The sequence below is a fragment of the Galleria mellonella genome, unplaced genomic scaffold, assembly GCF_026898425.1.
Source record: "Galleria mellonella isolate WM207_F2 unplaced genomic scaffold, CSIRO_AGI_GalMel_v1 utg270, whole genome shotgun sequence".
NCBI lineage: Eukaryota > Metazoa > Arthropoda > Insecta > Lepidoptera > Pyralidae > Galleria > Galleria mellonella.
The window spans coordinates 2,631,907-2,657,255 of NW_026442062.1; the positions used below are offsets into that span (position 1 = coordinate 2,631,907).

Below are 25,349 nucleotides of genomic sequence, written 5' to 3' on the forward strand. Positions count from 1 at the left end.
ATACAAACAAGGAGACATGTATGTTCAGGAACACTTTTTTTCAATTGAAACACACATTAGGTATTTGCCTTTTTATTGCCTGGTTTAAAACTATTATTATTTACATTTCTAAGAAGCAAAGTACCGGTTGAAATCATTCAATAGTAAAAATCTGGACTTGGTGTTTATTGTTTCATTGTTAATACAGGTATCTACCTGTATTGAACATTTAACAATGAACTACTAAACAAAACAATTATAAAAGTACCGACAGGGTAAGAAGTGGTGGGAGAAAACATCCCTTTCGTTATTCATTTGGAATATTACTTTAGTCAGTCTTTGTCTTTCGTTGCCTAAGGTAACATGATAAAGCAATGTGCGCACAAGTTTTTATTTTTGCAAACAGACTTAAAAATGTGTGATACGGACCTAAACAAGGCCTTTCGTGTGTAATATCTTAACGTCAGGTTTGACGTTCAGAATTTTTGTTTATGGTAACTAATGACAGTTCTTTAGTCGGAATTTCAGCTATCGTGAAGTTCGTAACATGTGATGTTTCATAGGAGTATTTTTTGGAAAAAAAACAATTTTATGCAGTTGTGTTGTGTTTAAAAGTGAAAAAAACAGAAATCCTGAATATATTGTGCGTTGTGAATTGTGAAATGACCTTATGTTTACCGCAATAAACATTATATGGATAAAGCCGTCACTTGAGGTTGTAAAGGTTAGTGCTTTTTTCGTCTGTTGTTTGTCTTAAAATAGATTCCTGTGCGGGTCGCAATGATATTACAGATTTGTTTGTATAACGACTTCATGTGACTTCAATTTTTTCATGGGACCTTGAACTAGAAAATTGAATGAACCTTATTTCGCTATCAAGGTTAGGTGGCGCGGGCAAAAATGTCATTACACTGTTATTTATTTTCATTATATTTAATTGAAATATAAGTAATTAATAATTACATGTAAGTTGCTATATGTAATTATAATATATTTGTGTTGAAACTGATTTTGCAGTAGAAATGTTTGGTCACCAAACATAACCTAAAAGTGCACATTATTTGCTGCACTTTTTTCGCAACAGAACAGAAGTCAAGTAATTGAAAAACCGTTATCTGTATCAAGTTTGCGTCCGACTGAGCCCGGTTGATATATCGGTCAATTTTTTTACGTTATTTGTGTAAAATCACGTGATTTACGAATTGTTTTCACACCATTTTGACAGTTCAAGAACATGTTAAGAAAGTATTTTGGTTCTTATCTCGATAGTAACAGAGGTGCGGAGATTTTCACAAATTTTATGATAAAGAAATATAATCTTTTTATTTAAATGAGATAATCTATTTACTGTAGAATATTAGACATACATAATTAATTTAGTGACCACAAAATTAAATTTCACGCATGTAAGAATAATTACAATAGGTAAATATAATTTTGATAGTTCTCAATTGAAATTTTGTATTTAAAATGTTGGCACTAATTTATAAAAGAATTTATGAGAAGAAAGTTTTCTGAAAAAGGAAATTGAATTATATCTTTTGTTTAAGTTGGCTTGAGTTATGTTTTAATGCTTAAATAATTGAATGGGTGTGAATAAATGTATGTCCTATATTATATATAGGATTATTAATATGAAAAAAGTTGCAAATAAACTATAACTAGAGGCTTATAAAATAGGATATTTGCTATTACTTAGTAATTTTTATTATTATTGGTAATTCGTACAGGTATATATTTTCAAGGTGCCTATTCTATATTATAATTTGTATCAGTTTTGGCCGTTTCACACTTTGTAGGCAGATTGGAAACCACAGATAAGATTCAGAGATATTCTAAGAGGGATGCTGCTGCCTATCCCTCTTCCTTCCGTTAGTCTCCTTTTACAACACCCAAGGGTAAGGAAGGGGTATCATATTCTATTCTGAGACCACATGGCCATTTACTATGAATATTATAGTATTATTAATTTTAAATGTTTTAATTCTTAAATTAAAAGTACCAATATAAGAGACTAGTTTTTATTTACAATATATGCATATCTGTTATGCACATTTCCTATTTATAATAATTTGCATATATTATATCTAATATCTATAACAATATCTAACTCTGCTCTACTAGTGTTAATTAATCCGATCAGTAACTCTAATATTCTTTCAGTTAAAACAAAAGAGACCAATCCAATGAGCACCCAAGATTTTCATCATTAGAGAAAACTTAAGAAGATAATTTTAAAACCAAAACTTACCACCTCATTATCTTAAGGATATTAAAATAAATCGGACTGAATAATTAATTTTTTTTTATTTGGAGTAGGTATATTAGTTTTATATTAATTGATATACTTCAAATTAAATAAGCTTAAAGTTGAGGAAGGGATTGTTATTATTGGGGTCTAACATTACGATTGCTAGTAATATTTCTTATTAGGTCGACCTCTATTTGGTTCCCCTCTGGAAATTTTCATGGATAATTCTTGAATTTGTTATGATGACCTGACTCGCTTTCATCCTCACCTATCATCTCTCACTTTTGTCCTGCCAGTGTATAATGATAGTGCAGGTGAAGTTACCATTCCATTATAACCCATTTAAACTTCCTAAACTTGATAGAGAGGATGCTTTTAAAATTAAGTCCGCTTTGTATACATACCTTGTATTAAAGAATAAACAGATAAAATGAATATAAAGAAGTGTATATTTCCATCGGAATAAATTCATATAATATACATTATACATTGTGTTTTCAACTTTAGTCAACAACATAATATCTAATGATATATGTAAAGAAATTCAGACTTATCTGTAATTAAGTTTTTATATAACTATTTATATAATTATTTTGTTATAGATTTGAGATAATTATGTAAATGCTTATATAAAAATTATGTAAGTTTAATATCAGTAAATTAATTGAATCAATATTTTCACTTATGTAGAATACCTATGAAACTTTTTTTGGTTTAAGTGTTAAGTTACTTTTGCAAGTAAAGATGACCTTCCATTAATATTATTATATGGAAATTGAACATCACTGCTTGATTGAATTACTTAATTTCTGATAATTACTATGTCTTATCATGTATAGATAACACTAACAACAATACCTTATGTTGTTGTTGTATCTTCCAGTGTTGATCTTTATACTCTGGGAACTTATTTTCTTATTAATAATATGAAATAGTAATTAATTTTTTTTTTGTAAGTTTTATGTTTAATTTATATTCATGTCATAAAGACATTTGGACAGATGTTTTTAACATTAAATATTAATATGCTTTCTCTCATGGTCATGTGGCCAGTGTTAATATGATATTCAGTTTAAAATATTTTAACTCTTAAGGCCAAAACATTTTTTATTTACAAGTTTTGGTATTAAAGATACAGATTTAAGAGCTAGTACTTAATGTTAGGTATTAGTTTTTTTTATTAAATTTCTGACCTATTTGTGATAGATAAGATTCAGTATACTCTTTATATTTTTTTCTGATTGCTACAAGTTATTTATTATTCCCTAACTAAATATACTGTCAACAATGGTGTGTGTTAACTTTCCTGTAAGTGAGTTAGTGACCAAATAGTCAACTTGGACATCAGATTGCTTAAAACAGGTATACTAACATAATGCAACATGGAAGGGTACAAGTGTTAAAGATTTCACACTTAATGTTTTTACTGAAACCTTTTGCAAACATAATCTGTTTAGTGACCAAAATCTTTTCTATCTATTAGCTATCATTCCATTGATTTCTTTAGTGGGTAAATCAGAGAGAGAGATTATTTGTCCCAAATATCTGGACTCTTCTATATATTAGAATGGTTGATTATTGATTTTTATTTCATGGGTTGATTTTGATAATTTGTTCCTTGTGTTTGAGTTCAGTGACAATACAACTTTCCCACTTTCTTTGTTTAGATCTTGTATAGTTTTTTTGAGTTTGAGGAAGTTTTCTTCAATCATGACTATACTGTCAGCAAATAATAAATGATGCAGTCTTTTTCTATCTACATTTAGTCCAAATGCATCGTAGTCTAATTTTCGGAATATGTTTTTGAGCACTGCAGAAAATAGATCGGGAGACAGTGGGTCACCTTGCCTGACATCTCTCAATTGAGAACAGTTTTTAGTGTTTTCATTTGTATTATATAGTTTTTTTTTTTGATACTAGTTTAAGATACTTCAATTTAAATCCCTAAATGTATAAATCAGTTTGTTCCTTTATTTTCTGTTATCTCTGGAGCCTTTTACAGCTCAACCAATGAAACTTGGTACCCATGGTATTTGAAAAAGGCTACTTTTTATCCTAATCAACTATTAATGGTTGAACATGGAAAAGTGAAATATGGAATTCTATGTTTTCAATTATATGTTAGAATTTTTATTTAATTAAGTCATAATGAGACTTGTAATTTTTCAGTGTACAACTGCTGATTTAAATATATTGTTTTTCAAAGAATTTCTAAATAACTATTTTTATTTTGTACAAACTTTGTTAATCTGAATTATTATTGACATCTAAAATTTATCTGTAATTCACTGTTGGTGTTGTGACTTCTTGATGAAACATCATTTAATCAATTTACAATATTATTCAAAATAGTTGTACTTTGTTTCACTGTTTTTATTAACTGATTTTCTTATTTATATAGGCAACCAGTCTGCTCACAGCTTTATTTCCAAGTGTATTTATAAAAATTAAATTATAATTTAAATAAAATATATTGTTTCAGATATGGATTCACATATACTAAATATGTACCACCAGGCACCATATCGTACAATTGGACATAAGATAATGCGCTCCACTAGTAACTCTGTCTCTTCAGAAAGCAGTTGTAATCAGAACAGTCCAGAGTACATACAAATGCAGCAATCAGAATATAGGGAACAATATGAAGATGAAAGTAGTGAGCCTCAGGATTGGTGCATAAATAGTAATCAAGAAGTAAGTATTTGCAAATGTGTGCCTAGTTCCAGGTGATACATGTGGTCCACCTATACATACATATTTTATTTACGATATAAAAAATATGATATTTATAATGCCTAGAATTAACATATACAGACTATTTGTAACAGGATGTCATTTCTACACTAAAATAAATTATAATTACAATGATTTAAATTTATCTCCATAATTTGTTATTATTAAGAATTTTTAATTTTAGGTAAATACAACACAATCAAGTCATGACACTAGCTCTGACGAGGCAGAGGATGTTGAGGAAAATATTGGAATAGTTGAAGTTCCTTATAACTACCATCCTTCAGAATATCACATGCATGTATCTGATGAAGAGAATATCGAGGTCTCCTCTCTTGTGGAAGGAGCTGATTATGATATCATTCAAGTATATGCTGTAGACCCAAATTTAGATCTAGAAGCTTCATCGGATGAAGAGGAAAGTGCATATCAAGCTGTAAATGAAACGGAGGAAGAAAGTTCTATTGTAGAAAATAATAAATATAGATGTCCTAATGATTATGGTCATCAAGAAGACAGACCTGAGACACTACACGATGGCTTAAATTTAAGCTTAGATACCCCAGTGGTTTCAAATGTCGATGAATATTTCGTGAACCCTAAAGAAATACTAGATGAGTCGTTTGTCAAAGATGTTGACGAATATTTTATAAAGAATTCCGAATCTGAACCTAAAACTACAGCAAATGTGGATGATTTCTTCATTAAAAATAATAATTCTGAAGAAACTTCTACGAATTTTCATATAGAAAAGCAAGTTCCTAATGTTGATGACTTTTTTGTGATGGACACAGGAAAAGTCGATCAGCAAAATGATAATGTTACAGATCCAAATGCTGATATCTCAATAAATGAATCAGATTTAGATGTTCTTCCCCACATCGAGGATATTAAAAAATATCTGCTGGAAGATACACCATGTTCTAAACTTAAGAATATGCAAAGATCATGCTCTGTTCCACATTCTCCCATGAATATTTGTATGGATATTGTAGACGCAAAAACTAGCTTGTCATTCGAAGATTTGAATTTGGATTTATCAGATTTGTCATTTGATAATGAAAAAGATAAAAGCTATGATAGTGTAAATAAAGGCGACGAAATTCCATGCACTCTTACTGATGAGGATGTAAATAGTTTTCTTATCACTAATAAAACAGAGTCTACTACTAATCTTGCAAAAAATGAAGATGACTTTAGTTATCAGGACATGGAAATAGAACATCCAATAGAATCTTCGATACAGAGTTTACCTGAAAATCAAAATAGAAATCATAAACCTATGCAACATCCCAAACCAGCAGTTTTGGATTATTGTATAGAAAAACCTACAATTAAAAAGGAATTTACTAGTGATACAAAGACTGAATTGGATGTTTTTGTGGATGTTGAATCATGTAATGATGCTGTTATACCAGTTTTAGAGGCAAACAACTTAAACTCTTTATTGGAGCAATTTGAGGCTACAGAGAAATTAAATACGAAGAAGAGATCAACATTAAAAGCAGAGCAGCAGAAAATAAAAAGTTCTAACAAAAATAGTTTGACAAATGGCATGCGATTACAGGATGCGGGAGTTCAACTGAATAAAACAAAGATGCAGCAAATTTTGGTAAGTAGTCTTTTATATCTTTTATTTAATTTGTTTCTCAGATCCAGATAAAGAGTATATTCAATCCAACAACATTATTACAGATGCCGACGCCAATAAATTCAAGTGGCAGTAAATCGCAGAGTTCTCTCCGATCTGATCATGACTACTGCTCGTCCAAAAAGCGGAATAGTGTGCATAATGTGAAAAAAGGACAAAGCCTACTTAAGCCTGAAGTGTTGTCGAGTAATAGCAGAATAATAAATTCTAGACATAGGTCGTGTAAAAATAAAAAAGTGGTGTACCATTTAAGCAGTGATGATGAAAGCGAGAAGTGTAATAATAATTCTAAGGCCAAAAAAATGTTAAAAAGTGACAATAGTGATGTAAAAAAGAAATGTAATAATAAACAATCTGTTCAACCGTTAACATTGACAATTAATCGTAAAAAACTTTCGCCATCTCATAGTATTGACAATGATGGTTGTATTAAGAGTAACAATTCTGTGATGAACAAAAGTGCTTGTAAAGCGAGTGATAATTCTTATAGTCAAAATTCTAATGGTAGTATTAAGTTAACTATTAAAAATAAATCTGAAGTTATTCTCAACTGTGATTATAAAGACTCTCAGAAAGATTATAACAATACTGATAAATCTAAATCTAGTAGTGTGAATGATAAAACTTCGAACTGTGTCGTAAATAAGTCTATAAAAGAATTAGATTCTAACAAAAATAAAACCGCATATAGTAACGTGACTGTTAAAGAGGAACCCCGTCCGAAAGACAAGGAAGAGAATTTCTACACAACTTTATTTAGTAATAAACAGGATGTTCAGATTCCACAGCCAATGCAATTGAAGGGGGAAAAAAGGCTATTTGAAGAGGAATTGCAGAGGATATCTGAGGTTTCAATAAAGAAAGATCTGGAACAACCAACAAAGAAAAAGAAATTGAATCTTCAGGAGTATAAGATGAGGAGAGTTAATTCGAACAATAGTTCAGCAACAGTGAGTCCAGAAGCGATTTTTCCTGATACACCAAATTTATTAATAGACAAGAATAAAACAGTTATAAATCAAACCACATCAATGCCGAATAAAACAATACAGCTAAAAGAAATTGCACCCAAAGATGTATTTGATCCAATTAGAGAAGCTTCAAGAAAAATTCTTATGAATACAAAGAAGCAGAAAGCCGAAGCAATAAGAAAAAGAGATGAGCATATAGTTATGAGCAAGATTCCCAAAGTGGAAAATTTAGAACTTCAGCCATTAATAAGTGATGCTGAAATGATGAAAATTGTAGGTATGACTCCAGCTGAAAAATTGCCAATACCAATTGCACCTGAGAAACCACAAATATTTTCTGATTATGAGGAAATTATTATGGTTAGTGTTGGTACAAATACAGATGAAAGTATATTCAAGAAATTTGATCGTAATGGAGAAGCTGTAAAGAGAAAAGTTGAATTACCACCAAATGATACAAAATCTTTAATTAATTTTAAAATAAAAAAATCTGACCCTATCCTTAAACAAAATGTATTTGATACAGTAAAGAGAGACAGAAGGAGTCCAGTGGATGTCAAAAAACATGCCGAGCCAAAAATTGATAAAAAGCGATATAAAGACATAACTGAAGCATTGAAAAGCGTTGAAAAACATGTTGATACGAAAATATCTAGTAATTCATTATTTGCTAGCATACAAGATGTGGTTATGAAGAAGGCACCAGAAGAAAAAGAAACCAAACGGTCTAAATCATATTCTCCTACAGAAAGAAAAGCCAAAATAGAATATACTAAAACATATATTAAAACAATGGTAGTTCGAGATTATGATATTAAGGCAGAACATGGAGAAGATAAAGTTATATTACATTTGGAGAAGAATAGAAATAAACCTCCCGCAAAAAATATCGTAGTGCAAACAGATATGATAACAGATTTTTCAGACTTGTCAACATTGACAGCTATGATGTCAATATCCACAAATAAACCTAATAGTAGAAAGAGAAAAGACAGTGATATGTCAATGTCGAGTGAGGGCAGTCCAGTCAGGGATAAAGAATTTAAATCGACGAGTCCGAAACAGCGACTAGAGTCAAAAGTTGAAACCAGGATTGACAAAAAACCAGAAGTAAGGGGAATAAAGTGTCCAATATCAAAAGAGAAGCGTTCAAGATCTAAAGACCGTTACGATTCAAAATATCGACGCAAATCACGGTCATTATCTCGCAGTCGTGGAAGACGAAGATCTTACAGTAGAAGTCGATCACGATCACGTGGCCGGTACAGACGGCATAGACACTCTGACTCTCCATATAAAAGGAAACGTCGTTCTCGATCACCATATCGCCGGAGATCGTCTTCTAAACGAAGAGACCACAAAAGACTGTCACGTTCACCCATGAAATGCAATGTATCTTCTCCATCTAGAAGTCCGGTATCTAAAAAACCTAAATTAAGTCCTAATTTTACAACTAATGGTGTTGACAAAAAATCTAATCAAATTATAAAGTCTGTGACTCCTCCTATAAGAAAACCAACAGTGTCTGAAAGTTCTGATTCGTCTACTAGGTGAGTTTTGTTTATGCATGTGAAAATGTTTTTTAATTAATAATATCATGTAGTTTTCTATTTGGTGTGAAGATACTATATCTACATATTTTTGGATTAGTTTACATTGAAGAAATAATTAAGTGTACATTAATTTAAAAATATGTCTTTTGAGTTTCAAGTAGTATTGTATCTCACTCATAGATTAAATTAATCAGATGAAAAATATATTAGGATACTTAAGATTAACCTGGATGAAAATAAATGGGATAATAAATTTTATAGTTTAATTTATATGAAAATTGATAGATTTGCAAAAGAATATTACTTTGTATTTAGAAATAATTGTAGTTCTTTATTTAGATCTAAAGGATAATATATTGTTTAAAACATATTTTAACTGCATCTTATCACTCGTAGTTATTTTTTTGCATTTTTTTTTTGTGTTATTTCCGTGACTGACTTAAGGCAGAAGTCCAGTCCATTTATTAAAAAAAAAATTATGCCTATATGTTTATTGCGTTATGACTGATGGTATATTTGATTAAATTACATTATTAAATGAACCATAATGGTATTGCAGTTCTTCATCATCATCATCATCGTCGTCGTCGTCGTCGTCTTCGTCATCGACGACATCTAGCTCTGACGCCTCGCGTAAGTCGAATCGATCTTCGTGTAGCCCGTACAAACGAGAGGGACTGTTCCAGAAGAAGGATTATAGAAGTTACAGTTCCGAAGACAGGTTAGTTTCATTTTATTTTCATTCTATATTTCGTCAGCTTCATTTATGTATCATTGTATGTATGTCTAGAAGCTTTAAGTTCTAATTGATGATTAAGTTTCTCATACTTATTTTTAAATTAAAAAAATATATCAAATGCTTTAGCTTCTGCACAGTGAGTCGTCCTTCTGTAAGCCACTTTAGAGGCCTGTTATATTTATTATTACGTATTTGTAATAAAATAGAAACAAATTATCTAAGTTTCATACAGACTATATAGAAAAATTTGTTAAGATTTAGTGTTCTAATGAAGATAAATTTCAAAACTGGCCGATCGTTACGCTTCTTGGCGTCGTTATAGGTCTTAGTCTAAAGCGTTATCGTTACTAATAAAATATTAGATAGTGTTTGTTTATTATTTGGCTTGAGTTGTACTTGTATTGAAATTTAGTATAGTAGTATTTACATGTAATATTTGAGATCGAGAATATCCTGGTCAGTCAATATATCTCAGTCTCGCGGATGAAGGAACATATAAAGCCTATGTTTAACAGTGGACAGTTAACGACTGATATATTAATAATAGTAATATTACAAAAAGTATACAGAATTATCCATTATTGGACATATATTTTGATGTTAAACACAAATACAAGTTGAAAGGATATTCTTTAGTCGCTGCACTTAAATGCTATGGCATTATGTTTCAGGTATTGTAAGTGCGGCTTTGCCTATATAAACTAAATGAACGTACTAGTCTTTCATTTTAAACGTCCAAATCTTTGAGTTTAGTTTATACCCTTATATGTATTGTCCTAAATGGGGTGTGTGGTTAAGTAAAGCGGAAATTGATACTGATGAAGACTAATTTCTATATTTTTAAATCACTATCTTATAATACATAAATGTTATGAAATAAATATTTTTCATTTTCATAAATTAATAAATATAGCTTAATATTGTATCTTATAAATAATATTATAGAACTAATCAACATATTTGTATCATAACAGAGAAAGCAACACGCCCGTAGAAGAGAGACGGATAGTGTTTGTGGGCAAGTTAGAGAAGGACATTACTAAGATGACACTTAGAGGGTTGTTTTCAAAGTTTGGGCCCGTGATGGAGGTGCGCCTGCACAGTAAGGAAGATGGGTGAGTTTCCTTTCATTATATTGTGTGTTTTAGAACATTGTAAAACTGTAATACTTTAAAATCACACCGGTAGCAAAAGCTTAGCATAGCAATATTGATAACATATTTAATGACTATATAAATTGCAAGTACATTATGTTATAATTGACACCGTTATTATATTGGAAACTATTGTGAAGTGTTGTATTTAATTTTAGTTGTGTTTCTCGCCCATTCTTCTCAGCTAAAATTGCATTTCGCATAGGTGGTTTAAAACATGGTCTAAATAATAAGGATAAAGACCTTATCTATCAAATGCCACTTGAAAAATAGCATTTTCAATGGCTTCAACATCTTACAGGACCCGATACGGTTTTGTGACGTACTCGCGGGCACGAGACGCGTGGGCGGCAGTGGAAGCGGCCGCTAGCTTCCCGCAATATGACGTTGGTTTCGGCGGTCGCCGCGCCTTCTGTCGGCACACCTACGCAGACTTAGGTCAGTTGCCGCGTTCGTGTTGAGTCATAGATGTGACAATGCAGTTGATTATGAAGTGTCATCTTTTAATTAATCTATAACTATACTGGACAAAACTGTAATTTTAATATAATTTGAGTCATAATTATTTAAAGTTTGATTTATGTAGGTCCATAAAATAATAGGTTCCTATCATTTTAAATTTTTCGCTGTTGTTTTCTAAACGTGTTTCAAGTCTATATTGTGTTATTTATATTAACATTTTTTTTTCAGATGGCTTGGAAGCCAAATACACGGAAAGCGCATTCCATGGTCAGGCAGCTGTTTCAACACGTCGCACCAACGACCAGTCCTTTGAGGAAATGCTGCTAGAAATGAAAAAGACATTAAGTCAAAGGAAAAACGAGAAGAAACGCCACGACGAGCCTAAACCTTGACGATTACTCCACACTAGCCACATTTTAAATAAATTCGCGTCGGCCATTTTGACAATGATTAAACTTGTGCAAATGGCCGCACACGTGGGGTGAGTGCAATGACTTTAAACACGTGTCAGTTGACAGCGCGTTGTGCAATTCGGAAAAGACAATGAATTCATGATATTTTGCTCACACTGTACCTATTTCTATAGTTAAATTATAGTACACTTTCGTTCCTTAGTTTAGTTTTTTACCTCACTGTAAATAGTAGTTATAGATGTGTATTATTTATGTTTCGTACATAGTTCTTATGTATAACTTTTAATAATACTACCTCTTATGTTTTGTCAGTTGTTATATTTGGTAATAAAATGTTGATTGACCCCAAACACGAAACCCATGAAAATTGTAGGCATATATATACATATACTAGTTTCAATAGTAACTGGCTTTTGTTTTATATGTTGTGTTGAATACTAAAATTTACTATTATATATATAAATAAATGCTACACATTTTCACGATAAATAAAAACAGGTATAATTTGGGGTCAAACAAACAAAAATATTTGTTGAGACGTTTTGTAAAAAGTGATAATTAAATCAGTCAAATACATTAATTTTTGTAATTATAATTGGTGCTTACTTTCTTACTCATTTAGTCTATATTTTTTTTATACTCATAAAATATAAGCAAGAAAGTTCGTGCTTTTAAGTTACAAAATTATTATAAAAATATTTTAGTCTTGTACTGCATGAATTACGACTCTTTTATTATTTCTTCTTAAGTAGCGATATATTTGTATGCATTACACTTGTAACTTTTTTTAGTACAAATTTGCACCTAATGTTGGATTTTTGACTTTTAACAGTATCTCGATCCTTTGAACTTTACAAATATTAAAATACCCCAATTCTCAAAATAATTCATTTTAAAGTAGCTCATTAGTAGACAGTACTATACCTACTTTTAAATATAAGGTATAAGTGTTGTCAAGAGAGTTTTTAAAATAATTAATAATGGCAAATAAGCTGAATAATTGATAAAAAAGCGGATAAATTGATAGATAATAGCATTTATTGCTTACACTTAAAAACAGTATTGTTCTACTAGTGAAACTGAACATTTTTCCTAGAGATGACAAAACGTTTAAAGCTTCTAATACTAACTTAACAGCTGGACATGTCAAGTTCGTTATGGAAGGGTATTTTTCCGTTTGACAACTCCCGTCTTCTTGGGGCTAAATTAAGAATATATAATGAGAAAGACGTAAACAAAGATTTCATATTCTTTCTGCACAACTTTTTAAGTTTAAAATGAAAGGAAATAAATCCAACGGTCAAACATTTGGTATTTCGAAATTAAAATCAAATATTCACTAGTATACCAACACATTACTGTCCTATACACACATTTAGGCACAGTCGTGTTTAAAACATTTTCGATAATACTCTATAGTGGCATTCGAGCATTCTTTATTTGAATAATTGTATCATACAACACCTAACTCTTGATATTTCCTACTGAGATTATGTAAATTTCAAATCAAAATGCAACCTAATATGCGCCAATAGATATCTCACTCTTCGTTTTCGTTACATTCCGGCTGATAGTAAATGACTACCGATACCAAATGTCACGTGCTTATTACTTCATCCTTTGATGTAAGCCGAGGTGCAATTTATATATCAGTTGGGGAGATTTGAGATATTCAAGCAAGAAACTTCGCTATAATATACTTAGGCGGCTAATATTTCATATTTACTTTTAGCACGATTTTAATTCATTTCGTAAAGAAATTATGTGAAACAATAGAAGTCTACACAATTTAACAGACTGTAGTCTTATTAAGTGAAGGGTAACATAAACTATATGGACTTAGTTCAAAATCTTAAGAGTAAAATCGGCCGTTATAGCCTCTTCGAGAACAATTTATAGTGTAGAGTAGATATAATCGTACAGAATGCACTTAGTATATGATCGCGTCGTAGCCTTGCATTCAATATGCAAGGAACAAAAGGACTTTCGCACTTTGAGTCTATTTGAAAATACAGGGTAATAACATTTTCCCTAGTGCAGTGTTTTTCAAAGTCGCGACCTCCTGGGGAATTCCCGCGCATCTACAAGGGGGTTGCGGAAGGTCGCGAAGTCGTTATAAATAACGTTCAAACAGTTATTTTTTCTATTCATAAACTGTTTATTAAATGGCATTTATTGTCAGTACCTATGCTAACATAAATTAACAAAATTAAAAAAATAACCACGATCACATTAACGTGAAGTGTGCATCTGTTTTTCGTTAATCAATTTCTTTCATCGCGGATTCTATGAAAACAAATAAAAATCTACTTATTTGGTATTTATAATGTAATAAAATACATACAGGTCTGGAACCGCGGAGGGTACGGATCGCAAAATATTTTTACCTACTAAGGGGGTCCGGCCGTGAAAAAGTTTGAAAAACACTGCTCTAATGTGTACAATTAAAAAAATTGTTTTGTCGCACGTTTTGTTTACTCTCATTTTAGAACTATCAATATTGCTTTTTTGATAATTATCTTTTAGTAACTTATTAAATAAATTAATTCGTTTTGGAAACTTCTGCCAAGACAAATCATTGACTTTATAGTATAAATATATTACACTTTATTTTGGCATCTTTTAATCAATATGAAGGCCAAAAGTACAAAACAGTTTGTAATATTTGCTGAATTGCTTGCCTCGGTCGGTACCATACGATGCTTGCCGCATCAGCAGTAAGTTAAACGTTTTCTAGAATAGCGATTGGATGATGATATTGTTGTTATAATATACTTCCCGGCACGTTGCTTTACGTGCGTTTTTGTTTCGTACGATTATGCCTACGCTGCGACTTACGTGCGAAGTGGCTTAGTAATAATTTGTAATGCAATATGCATCGAGTCAATGATTACTATTATGTTACCAATTGATTTTTATAGTTTTATATATAAATATGTTACTGTAAATACTTTGGTTTATAAGTAAAAGTTTAAAATGATTCTCTTGTTTTGTTTAAGTTTTTTTTTTTCAATTTCGTTACTACCATAAAATTACAGACTTATTTTTTTTAATAAATGAATTCATCAATCTTTTAATAAACAGAAACGATTACTACGTATATTATGGAACAAAGAGGAAATAGAATTTAAAAAAAGAACATGACTGTTTCAAAATTTCGATGCCAAAGAGATTTCGATATTGATAATCATGGGAATAAACTGAACATGTTTTACTTAGACGTATTATATAATTTATCCCTTGGGGATAATATTACCATCATCATGCAACTACGGCAATATTATAATAATTAAAATCGTATCAAATTAAAAAAAAGGTCGATATAAATAAATAAATAGATTATATAACTAAAATTATGTACAACTACAGATATTGAAATGTAATCGTTGTCTTGTTTTATATGAAATTCCATTTTATATGAATTTTTTAAATTTGTAATATTAAAAAAATACTTTATAGGTAAAAATAAAAATAGTATAAAATTACATGTTTATATAAACGTATATGGCAAAAAAGATTTTTATAAACTACGTATCTGGTCAGTCATGTTGTTGATGGATATTAATTCGATTGTATCAAATTAATTCGATTGTTAAGGAAATTGGCAAATAAGTTTAGCAACATAACTACATAATATGCGCAATAACAATCTTACGTACCTATCATTATCATAGACAATTAGCATCTATAGTTTTGTTCAAGCCATTCGCCGCACTTAATGATAAATATGTTCAGCTCTTAATTACTGGCTGGCAACGGTGATTGCAAAAACAATTAATTTTATTAAAAAAAAAAAAACTTCCATTGAGATTGTAAGTGCCAAAAGTAACCGTTCCTATTCTTTGTTATGTCTATTATCTAATCATTTAGCTGGTAGATCTAAAATACAAATTTTTAGATTTTGCTACCATTTATATATTTATATATATAAAACCCAATTCTTATTCCCATACAGATAATACACTCAAAATTACCCTGAATAAAAAAGTAACCGCGAAACATGATGGGATTGGAATTATCATTATAATCTTACCAATTCTTATTTCTGTGATGTCAAATTCTTGACGTAAATATAGGTCTCCTTAAATTCTGTCTTTTTTTTTTATAAAATCTGTAAGAACATTACATTAGGACTACAATTGCCATTTTCTTGTTAAAAATGAACGAATAAAAATTGCACATCACAGTTTTTTTTTTAAATATATATATTAGTGCTTGCAAGCTTATTACACTCCTTTCGCGATTTTCTGATATCACAAACTGACCGTACTTGGATGCAATCTATTAATGTTCGTCCAATCTTGCATGCAACTTTTCTCAAAAATACTTTTTTTACCCAATCGTGATATTTATATGTGGTATGGATATATAAATCAACATGCAGTGCTTTGGTACATTTTTATACTGGTACCTACTGTCAATGGAAATATACGAATCTACAGAGCTAATATGGATGTACATAGCCATGTATGGAAATATTGCGATTCAGTAATGAAGTTAATAACTTGATTTCGCGAACACTACTATTTCTTGAAATTAATGTATTATTAATGATGAAGAATTATTGGACATTGAATAAGTCGACGCAAGACATTCTCAGTATATTATTTAATAAAGTGTAATTTGTATAAATGCACAAATTATACCAATTATTCAGGTTTACTGTTCATGAACAACTTCAACGCAGACACAGCTTTCGTAATCTAATAATTAACATATTAAATATGTTAATTATTATTCTCATTTCATGTGATTAACGATTAACCTATTTAAAGTCTATCAGTTGATTTAATTTTGTTTTAGTTCCAAAATTGGGAAATAAAATCTGTGTTTAAAGTACTTTTTATATAATGTATACGATTATTTATTATTTCTAAGTGAAAATGTAAGTAAAATATCTATAAAAAAGAAGTCAGTTTTAAAAATAGATTACAGTAGGTCGTAACAAGACTTTTATCCAACTCGCTAATGTAAATTAACCGTTTTGTAAAGTGACATTATTACCGGTTGTCCTTCACAGAGTGGTCTTCTAAAACTGTTATTTTAGATTTTTTTTGTTGTTTCATTTATTTTAAATAAATCAATTTAAATTTACTGAAATGAGTAAAATTTTTTAGAAGTTATATGTTTTTAATATGACAAATTTGGTTTTATCCATTTCTCAAATAGATTTCACATCCATTATTATTCGTAATATTACCATGTAATTCTACAAACAACCAATCAAGGGCTTTAAACATTTTAGTCTTGTAAAATCGATCGTGTGTAGGAGCCCTTACTTTAGTAGATATTTGTAATAGTAAGTAATTTTATTATTTCACTCATTTCCAGTATGATCGAGCGCCTAGTCAGTGTTACTAGATATTTTGTTATATCTTGTGATTGTATTTATTTAATTTAAACATATTTATATTACGTTTTATAAACTTTTAAGTCCATTTTGTTATTGTCAGCATTAAATGCGGTCCAGTAGAGAACTTAATGAAATAGTTAACGTAATCGATTTAGAAAGGTTGTTATTATTTTTGCTGGACCTCAATTTTATTAGTAATTTTAGAATTATTAGATCAAAAGCCGTTCCCAATAACCTGTTCGTTTTTATCTTAGATATATTAAGATATTCAGTGTATTCTGTGTTGCTCATTGTTTTAATATTACATTGTTATTACAACATTAATGTTGCAATAACAATGTAATATTAAAACACTCATGTCTATAGGTGATAGTTACCACTTTTTATCAAGTGGTCCGTTACCTTCGCTGCCATTCTAAATTGCTTAAATATGTTTTTATGTCCACCGCTCATGATGTATTTGTTATCATTCTTGAGTTCTAATATCTTATACCTATCTCCTGTGTTATTTATTGTTTACTAAATATGTAGTATTATGCACACGTTATTGTTTATTTAAATAGGCTAATAATATGTGTAATAATAATAATTATGAGCCACTTCTCCATTTTGATTGCGAATAATTGTTGAGCGCGTTTATAAAACTGACTGATATTAATTTGTAAGAAATATTAGAAAAAAAAAGGATATTGGGAACGGTATTAAATGTATGGACTTTGACATTAGTTTTAGTATTCTTTGATTAAGAATTGGCAGTTCTTTTTGTAATTTCTGAAAATAGGCAGCTGTCATATTTGGGGTTTTTATTCAATTTAACACATAAACATTTTAAATCTTTACATAAATACATTATATTGTTTTATTATATAAACCATACATTAGAGAATAGAACAATATTTTTATGATTGATGTTTTAATTTGAAATGCTAAATCAAAAGCAATAAATAAGGCTTTTAAATAAGTGATTAACGTATTCTTTTCTTTCTTGACAAATTTACACAAAACATTTTAATTTTTGTTTAATATGTAATAATTTGTAAGTAACAACAAGTTTTTAGAGATATATCGCATTGTAGATACCCAGTAGAAGTAATGTTGTTTTTTGATTCGGTGATAAGCAAAAGTAGCTAATACTTACCTAATTATTGTAAACTTATATTTTCTGGAAGTAGAGTAATCCAATTGATAAATAATTTGCCATGACATGTTTTGAACATGTATAATAACATTTCAAGGGGGCTAAATAAGTAGCATACTATTCCATTTCAATTATATTTACTACTACGTATATAAGAACGAGACAGCACATTTATACCAAGTTCCACTATTAAACTATGGCTGTACTGTATAAAAGTAATTTTCATTTTGCAAAATGTAAAAGATTAAATTATTTGTCACTTGTGTTCTATCACTATTAGGGCCTACGCAGATAGGACAAATCTCGACCTCTATTTTTGATTTATGTAATGTTTGAATCCGTGATAAGTAATTGGGAATTTTCTTTGCGAATATAATTCGCTTGTTTGTGCTGGCCCTAATTGTGTAACTTAAATAGACTGCTGAGTTAGATTATATATATAGTGTTTTCATACAATTGTTTCGATAAAAGCGGGTCAACATTTGCACATAATTTTGCGTGATAAATAGTTATGAGTGCTTCCTTTATAACTTCTATATTTATTTTGTCTTATAATTTCGTCATCTTTTTAATGCGTAAGTAGGTAATGAAACACCGATAAAAAAAAAAAAAAACTCGTCAGCTATTTTGACAATTAGCTGACAAAAAGTTTGACCCGTTTTTAAGACTCGACGCTCTATCTTTATAATCTAAGATTGCAGATAATGTAAAGTTGTTAGGTAGATCTATACCACCAAAAATAAAAATGCCAAGTGAATATTGGAAAATATAAATAAATACTTATGTCAAAGTAGTTATAAGTTTTAGTCAAATTATGTTATTAGATTTAGTTGAAACAGTAATCGTTCCGAGTACTGGCGATTCCTTTAAATATTTGACGTGATTGGTAATAAGTACATGAATATAATTGGATACAATTGATTTTTATGCACTTCGAAAATATAATGTTATTATCTTGCTGGCATTGGCGTATTTAAGATTTCCAGGGGAGCTGGTCCCTTAAACAGGTTCATGTGTTTTAGAATCCTCCGCTCTTAATCATGAGGTGGGTGTAAGACAATTCTGGGCTGAGCATGGCCCAAACGCTCCCTCCTTAAATACGCCTTTGCTTGCTGGCTTTAATGGAATCACTATGATCCTCTGAATCAATCATTCACTCGATACTGAATTGTTAACATAACTGAACCAGATGGAAACTTTGTTTAAACTAATATCTTTTTTACTGCCTTCACTTGCCAAGTACGAGCTAGCTAACTCGACAGCAAAAAGCGACATTTATGCAGACAGTTGCATTATTTTGAAGGGTACTACCCTTCAAAATAATGCAACTGTCTGTGTAGGAAGGCATAATACTCGACTCAGGAATGGTAACAATTGCAGTTTGTCGTTGCAGAATATGTATTTTTTTTTTATAAAATGTATTTTACATTGTATAAAAAATCTAATATTTTTTAGTATAATAATACGTAATATACAAGATCCTTCGGGTAATATGAACTAACGGGACAGTACCCTTACCAGTAGCTTATGGTTAAGACATGTGATTAACACGTGTAACGTGGAAAAATGAAAAATTCAGATATTTAACTATAAAAAATATGTGTAAATTACAAATTTCCACAAGCATGCTCTTATAGCTCTTATAGTAGCTTATTTCAGAGGATAGATAGATATGATTTCCTTATATAACAAATGACGTAGTTAAGTAATTAGTTGAATTTACTTCATTATATTTCCGGAGAGCCTCAATGGAGAAATAAAATATACTAATGAACGAATTTAACACTTACCGCTTGTAAATTAGCAATGAAATCGAATCTTATGTGCTTATAGATAGAGATTGGAATTGTAAGAAGTGCGCAAAGTACATATTGAAGTCCAATTATTTAGTATTGATAGCGTTTAGTACATACATTTATATATAACAGCGAAAATGTTTTATACATAATGTTGTTGAGAATAAAGTATTTTGAACATAACAGTTTTATTATTTTATGATTTCAAAGTCTGCGACCGGATTAGCCATTATATATTTTATTGGATTGATTAGGTATATATAGATAAAACATATGCCTACTTAACTTCCCAAATTAAAATAGCTTTAAAAAATACTAAGAATCAGTGCCCCGCTCTCCCAACGAAAGGAGTAAAAGGGCACCAACCTGAGACTTATTAAAAATAGTTTCAAATATTTCTCAGAAAATGAGTTGTGGCTTTTCTTGAAAGTAATTAACGATCATTAGTAGACATGCGTAACATTGCACTACGTCGCGCAGTTACTCAAACTCACTTTTTCAAAATGAGTTCACGTACAGCGCAGTATCGGGATATTTTTGAAGAAAAGTGAAATAACCTTTAGACTTAGAGAACTGTGGGTAATAGTTCTAAACTCTGTAGAAAGTATGTAAATGCAATAAAATATAAGAGTAAGAAAAGTGGATTTTTCATCCATTTTGTGGGACATGGGAGAATATGGAGTAAAGCGATACAAGTGCAGTTTTGAGTTAATGAGCTAGCGCAGTTGGGTGTGCCTGAGATACTGAGTTCATGCAAGAAAAATTGGCGAGTTACCTAGCTAATCATTAGGTCCCTAGTCCCGATTTATATAATTTAAAAACTTTCCCCGAAAGGAGGAAACGATCATTGAAGGCTGACAGTGGACCATCACCGCTCATCACATGCTCAGAGTACCGCGCAACATCTCATCACGGTTTGTGCGCCTTTACATATTGCGAATTTCTGGATGAAGAACTTACTATAGAAATGATCATATGAAGTAAGGTCTTGCCAAAGATTTACATTGCAAGTCAAGTCATTCTCTGAACTAGAAAATGTTTTAAACTTAACAAAGACATCTAGTGGTGCATATAATACAAGGGTTTTCAAAGATATTGATTTTATAATAGTCGAGTATTATAATGTTCATGATTACGTAACATTTCATTAAAATCAAAATAAAAATAAATTTTAATTATTACACCCTTAATCTGTTAACCACAATATTTTAAACGTCAAATTTATATCTAATAATACATATTACCTGTGATACTACATACTGATTTTAATTTTCTAAAAATGTATTTACTGCCATCTAGTGATATTTTGTTATATTAAAAATAATCCCTCTATTTATTCCGGCAACTTGCTATTAATATTCTCGGCTTTACAAAAACTTTCATAGAGGGCGCACTGCAAACATATCTACATTAAAATTGAACAAAAATATTGCCAGCATCTCTAAAATACCTACAAATAAATTAGTGTGATATTCATGCTAGACTGCCGTGATAGCCATTTTAGAAGCTCGGTTCCGCTATTATAGAACCAAGTTTTTGCGACTAGATTAGGCACTATTGTTTGATGGTATTACCTACGATGTCACAAATATAAATGTGAGAATGACCTTTCTATCCTTATCTATAATAGCAAGGTATTATTTTCAAGCTCTACAAACACGTTATCATTTTAGGGTCAGGATAAATGACTTAAAATGTTAAAAAAAAAATTTATTTGCCAACGACTAAATCTTAAGTAACAAATCAAAAAATAAAAATAACTTATTTGTATATGTAGGACATTTTTTGTCATTTATGCATGTTCAAGCAAATTGGAAGGTGTTTACGTATAAATTAAAAAAAAAAAAAAAAGAAAATATATGTGATTCGGTATAATGAATATAATATATTTTAATATTGGATGCAAAAAATATTGGATCAAAAGATTTAAACGCGATCTGCTTAACCCCGTTTAAATCTTTTAATTTTAGAAGCAATTTATGGTGGCGTTCTTTGAAACGGTTGCAATCCTATTACCATAGACTTAGTATATTGTATATAAATTATTTTAGACTCATTTTATAGACCCCAGATCTTGTAAAATAGGGTAAACTTAAAAATTACGTTGGAACACTTGATACGACATCACGAAATGAGCTTGTGAACATTATATTCAAAGAAAAGAGGAGAATAGGGAGACTAAGACATAGATTAGGCATATTACGTAAAAATTTCGCGTGCCATATCAAGAGTTACAGAGGTTCGCTGAAAATGTAAACGGTTTGAGTTCCACTAACAAAACCAACCCATACAGAATAATCTTACAACTATATGCTGAAGCGAAATCCTTGCCATCAATTTTAATCTATATTGTTATAGATAGATAGATACTCTTTATTGTTTCCTCTAAAAGATAACAATTTGTTACAAGATTGTTATTTATTTATATAAAAATTTGGGCCCATGTTCATTTCTAATATGTACTTACGTATTGTAAGTATATTTTATTCATATCTAGTTCGTTTAATTAGTTGCCTTATTCATTAAAGTGTAGTCTGGTTATTACAAAGAACTTATTGAATTAGTTTGAGCCAGAACACTGAAGATTCTATACGGTATGACCTTAAAACCGCTTTTAAGATAACATAAAGTTACTCACCCTACAGTGTAGTTTAGATGCTTGAATTCTTATTTTTAAAGCTCAGTTTATACCCATCAACTATTCAAGAGGGTAAATAAAGCGAAACATTAAGTACCCTTGAGTTACCCTTCTACCCTAAGGCGCAAGCATAGCTAAATTAGTGTGGTAGCCTCCAGCGTTTCCGTAGCGGCCCCGCTGCGACCGTGGTGCCGCCTGTCTACGCGTGGTTTAATGACTAATTTGCAGCTAATTGGTCTTGTAGGAATTCTAGAGTATTTTGTCTTTTATCCAACTGCCAACGAAAAAACAATAATGTTTTGGGAATTATTTTTTATAAATGGAAAGTCATTAGATTTGTCTATTGTAACAGTGCTCTCGTATACATGGTATAAAATAAATATACCAGTGAAACAACAGTTTTACCAAAGGAATATGGATCAAAAAGTAAAAAAAAAATGTGTCTTAGGTACATATTTACATGGCGCGTTCCTAATTTTTAAGTCAGTATGAGAGGTTCTAAATCATAAAATTGAATGAATCATATATATAAAAATTGCTTTTGTCGTTTTTAAATTTATGATTCAAGAAGATTATTCATCATCGTCTACATATCAGTAATCTATTGTCCTCTACTGAACATAGGCCCCCCAAAAATAGGGGTTTGCCAGTAGTTGCCACAGCAGACGGATTGGCAACCACAGTTAGGTTTTAGTGATGTTCTAAGAGGGACACTGTTGCCCATCCCTCGACCATTAAGTTTACATAATTTTATGACAACCACGGAAAAGGAAAGGGTGGCGTATTCTATACCGGGACCACATAGTGATATTACGAATACAACAAAGAATATGTATTTACTATTATTTTATTTATTTATAATTTCATTGCACCAACATTAGGTACAGGATTTGTTGAAAAATTTTTAATGATTATTATTATATATTTTTCTTAATTTGATATTAACTTTGATTTCATACAACATAAACTAGTCGACTAGCTTTCTATCTTAACCAATGTGTCTAGATTCTAAGCAAAATGAGATTTTGCAGATGATTAAAACGGGATATTTTTAATTTTCTACAGAAACTAGCAAATGAACCTTTCACCTGGACGAAGCTGCGGGATACAAGTAGTTTGAAATGAATCTGTTGAGAAACAACCTAAAATCAACGTCGTATCTACCTAGGTAAGTAGTATTTTTTTTTTATTTCTTGTAATTATTTAGTGCATATTATACATATTACCTATATGTACTCTTCGATATGATACCTATAGCCACCTTTCACCATAGCACCGTTTACCATCGATAGGGAATCAATCCATCCTTACTCCTTAGAACCAGAATGGTCACACACAGTGCGCTTTCAGAAGAGCTTCCTCCCGTGAACATTCAGGTTGAGGAATGATCTTTCTGCTGAGGCTTTCCGTAGAGACTACAGCATGGGGTTCTTAAAAAACGCGTATTAAGATTTCTTAAGGGTCAATAACACGCACATGGCATTCCTAATGCTATAGGCGTCCTAGACTACGTTATTCCCGATCACTATCAGACTGAATATATAACAGACAGAATATATAATTGGTTACCTAATAATATAAGGATCTTGGTTTTTTTTATACAACTTACAATGGTAAACAAGCTGACGGCCTACCTGATGGAAAGTGGTAACCGTCGTCTATAGACATGAGCAGTACCATGGACATAACAGAGTATACTGTTTCGTCCATGATACCCCCTATGCGTTGCCATTCCTGAGGACTCGGGTGTTATTATTGATGTTAGACATTTTTAAAACAATTATATAATTGGCTTAATCTTAAATTATTTTACAGTATAGAGGAATATCTGAATCAATATAGCGATTACCACTAATATATTAAAATAGTATATGTATGTAAATATTTATTAATTTTTTTTTAATTATGTTAATGTTTATTGTGTATTTATCTCAATTGCTTAAATAATAATACTATTATTACTATAATAATGAACATTTGATTTAAAACCTCATGATAATTACTTTGGACTTACCGATGTTATGTACAAAATGTCCAAGTTTTTTTGCATACCAGTATTTTGGTGAAACATGTAACTCGAACCATATACAATTGAATAAATAAATTCAATAGTAAATGTTTATTGCACATAAAAAAATCTAGTAAATTATGATTCATGATATTTTTACTAATTTTTATTAATTTTGAAATAGTAACTACATGATGAAAAAGTAGTTAAAAATGTACAGTACTATGGATATCAGAACATATACTGTAACATGAACAGAAATGGCAACACATGGAGTATTGTCATTTCTTAGAACTAACGCGTATTATAGGTACCATCGTATTTAGTAATTTCACTGCCATATCTCGCCACTGAAACCGAAATATAATTGTACAAGTACAGCTTTGCAGTAAAATTACGATAGGGACAAAAGTACCTATGTAGAGTTGCGCAGTCTTCGGTTAAAATACCTCTTCTTTATCGATGATCAAGGCTTTAAATTTTTTTTAAATAAAATACAACCCATGT

The 25,349-nt window shown here is 30.4% G+C and overlaps 1 protein-coding gene and 1 non-coding gene across 3 annotated transcripts; one reads left to right on the top strand and one right to left on the bottom strand.

The window, feature by feature from the left end:
• The first annotated feature begins 496 nt into the window (after positions 1-496).
• LOC113514350 (uncharacterized) lies at positions 497-20,379 on the top strand. Of its 2 annotated transcripts, XM_026898417.3 has the most exons (8): positions 497-703; positions 4,713-4,927; positions 5,151-6,578; positions 6,662-9,138; positions 9,701-9,862; positions 10,855-10,995; positions 11,336-11,472; positions 11,725-20,379. In XM_026898417.3, the coding sequence occupies exons 2-8, from the start codon at positions 4,715-4,717 to the stop codon at positions 11,886-11,888; spliced, it is 4,722 nt and encodes a 1,573-aa protein (XP_026754218.2). In that variant the 5' UTR covers positions 497-703; positions 4,713-4,714; the 3' UTR covers positions 11,889-20,379. The 2 variants fall into 2 exon arrangements, with proteins under 2 accessions (XP_026754218.2, XP_026754219.2); XM_026898418.3 differs by lacking the exon at positions 11,336-11,472.
• A 687-nt stretch (positions 20,380-21,066) lies between these two features.
• Positions 21,067-21,186, bottom strand: LOC113514578 (small nucleolar RNA U3). Its single transcript, XR_003402183.2, has one exon. It is a non-coding gene; the product is annotated as a small nucleolar RNA U3 (small nucleolar RNA).
• Positions 21,187-25,349: the final 4,163 nt, after the last annotated feature.

Coding starts and splice junctions, on each gene's coding strand:
- LOC113514350 (XM_026898417.3), top strand. CDS start 4,715: ATGGATTCACATATACTAAATATGTACCACCAGGCACCATATCGTACA. Junction 4,928..5,150: donor GCATAAATAGTAATCAAGAA/GTAAGTATTTGC, acceptor TTTTAATTTTAG/GTAAATACAACACAATCAAG. Junction 9,863..10,854: donor AGTTACAGTTCCGAAGACAG/GTTAGTTTCATT, acceptor GTATCATAACAG/AGAAAGCAACACGCCCGTAG.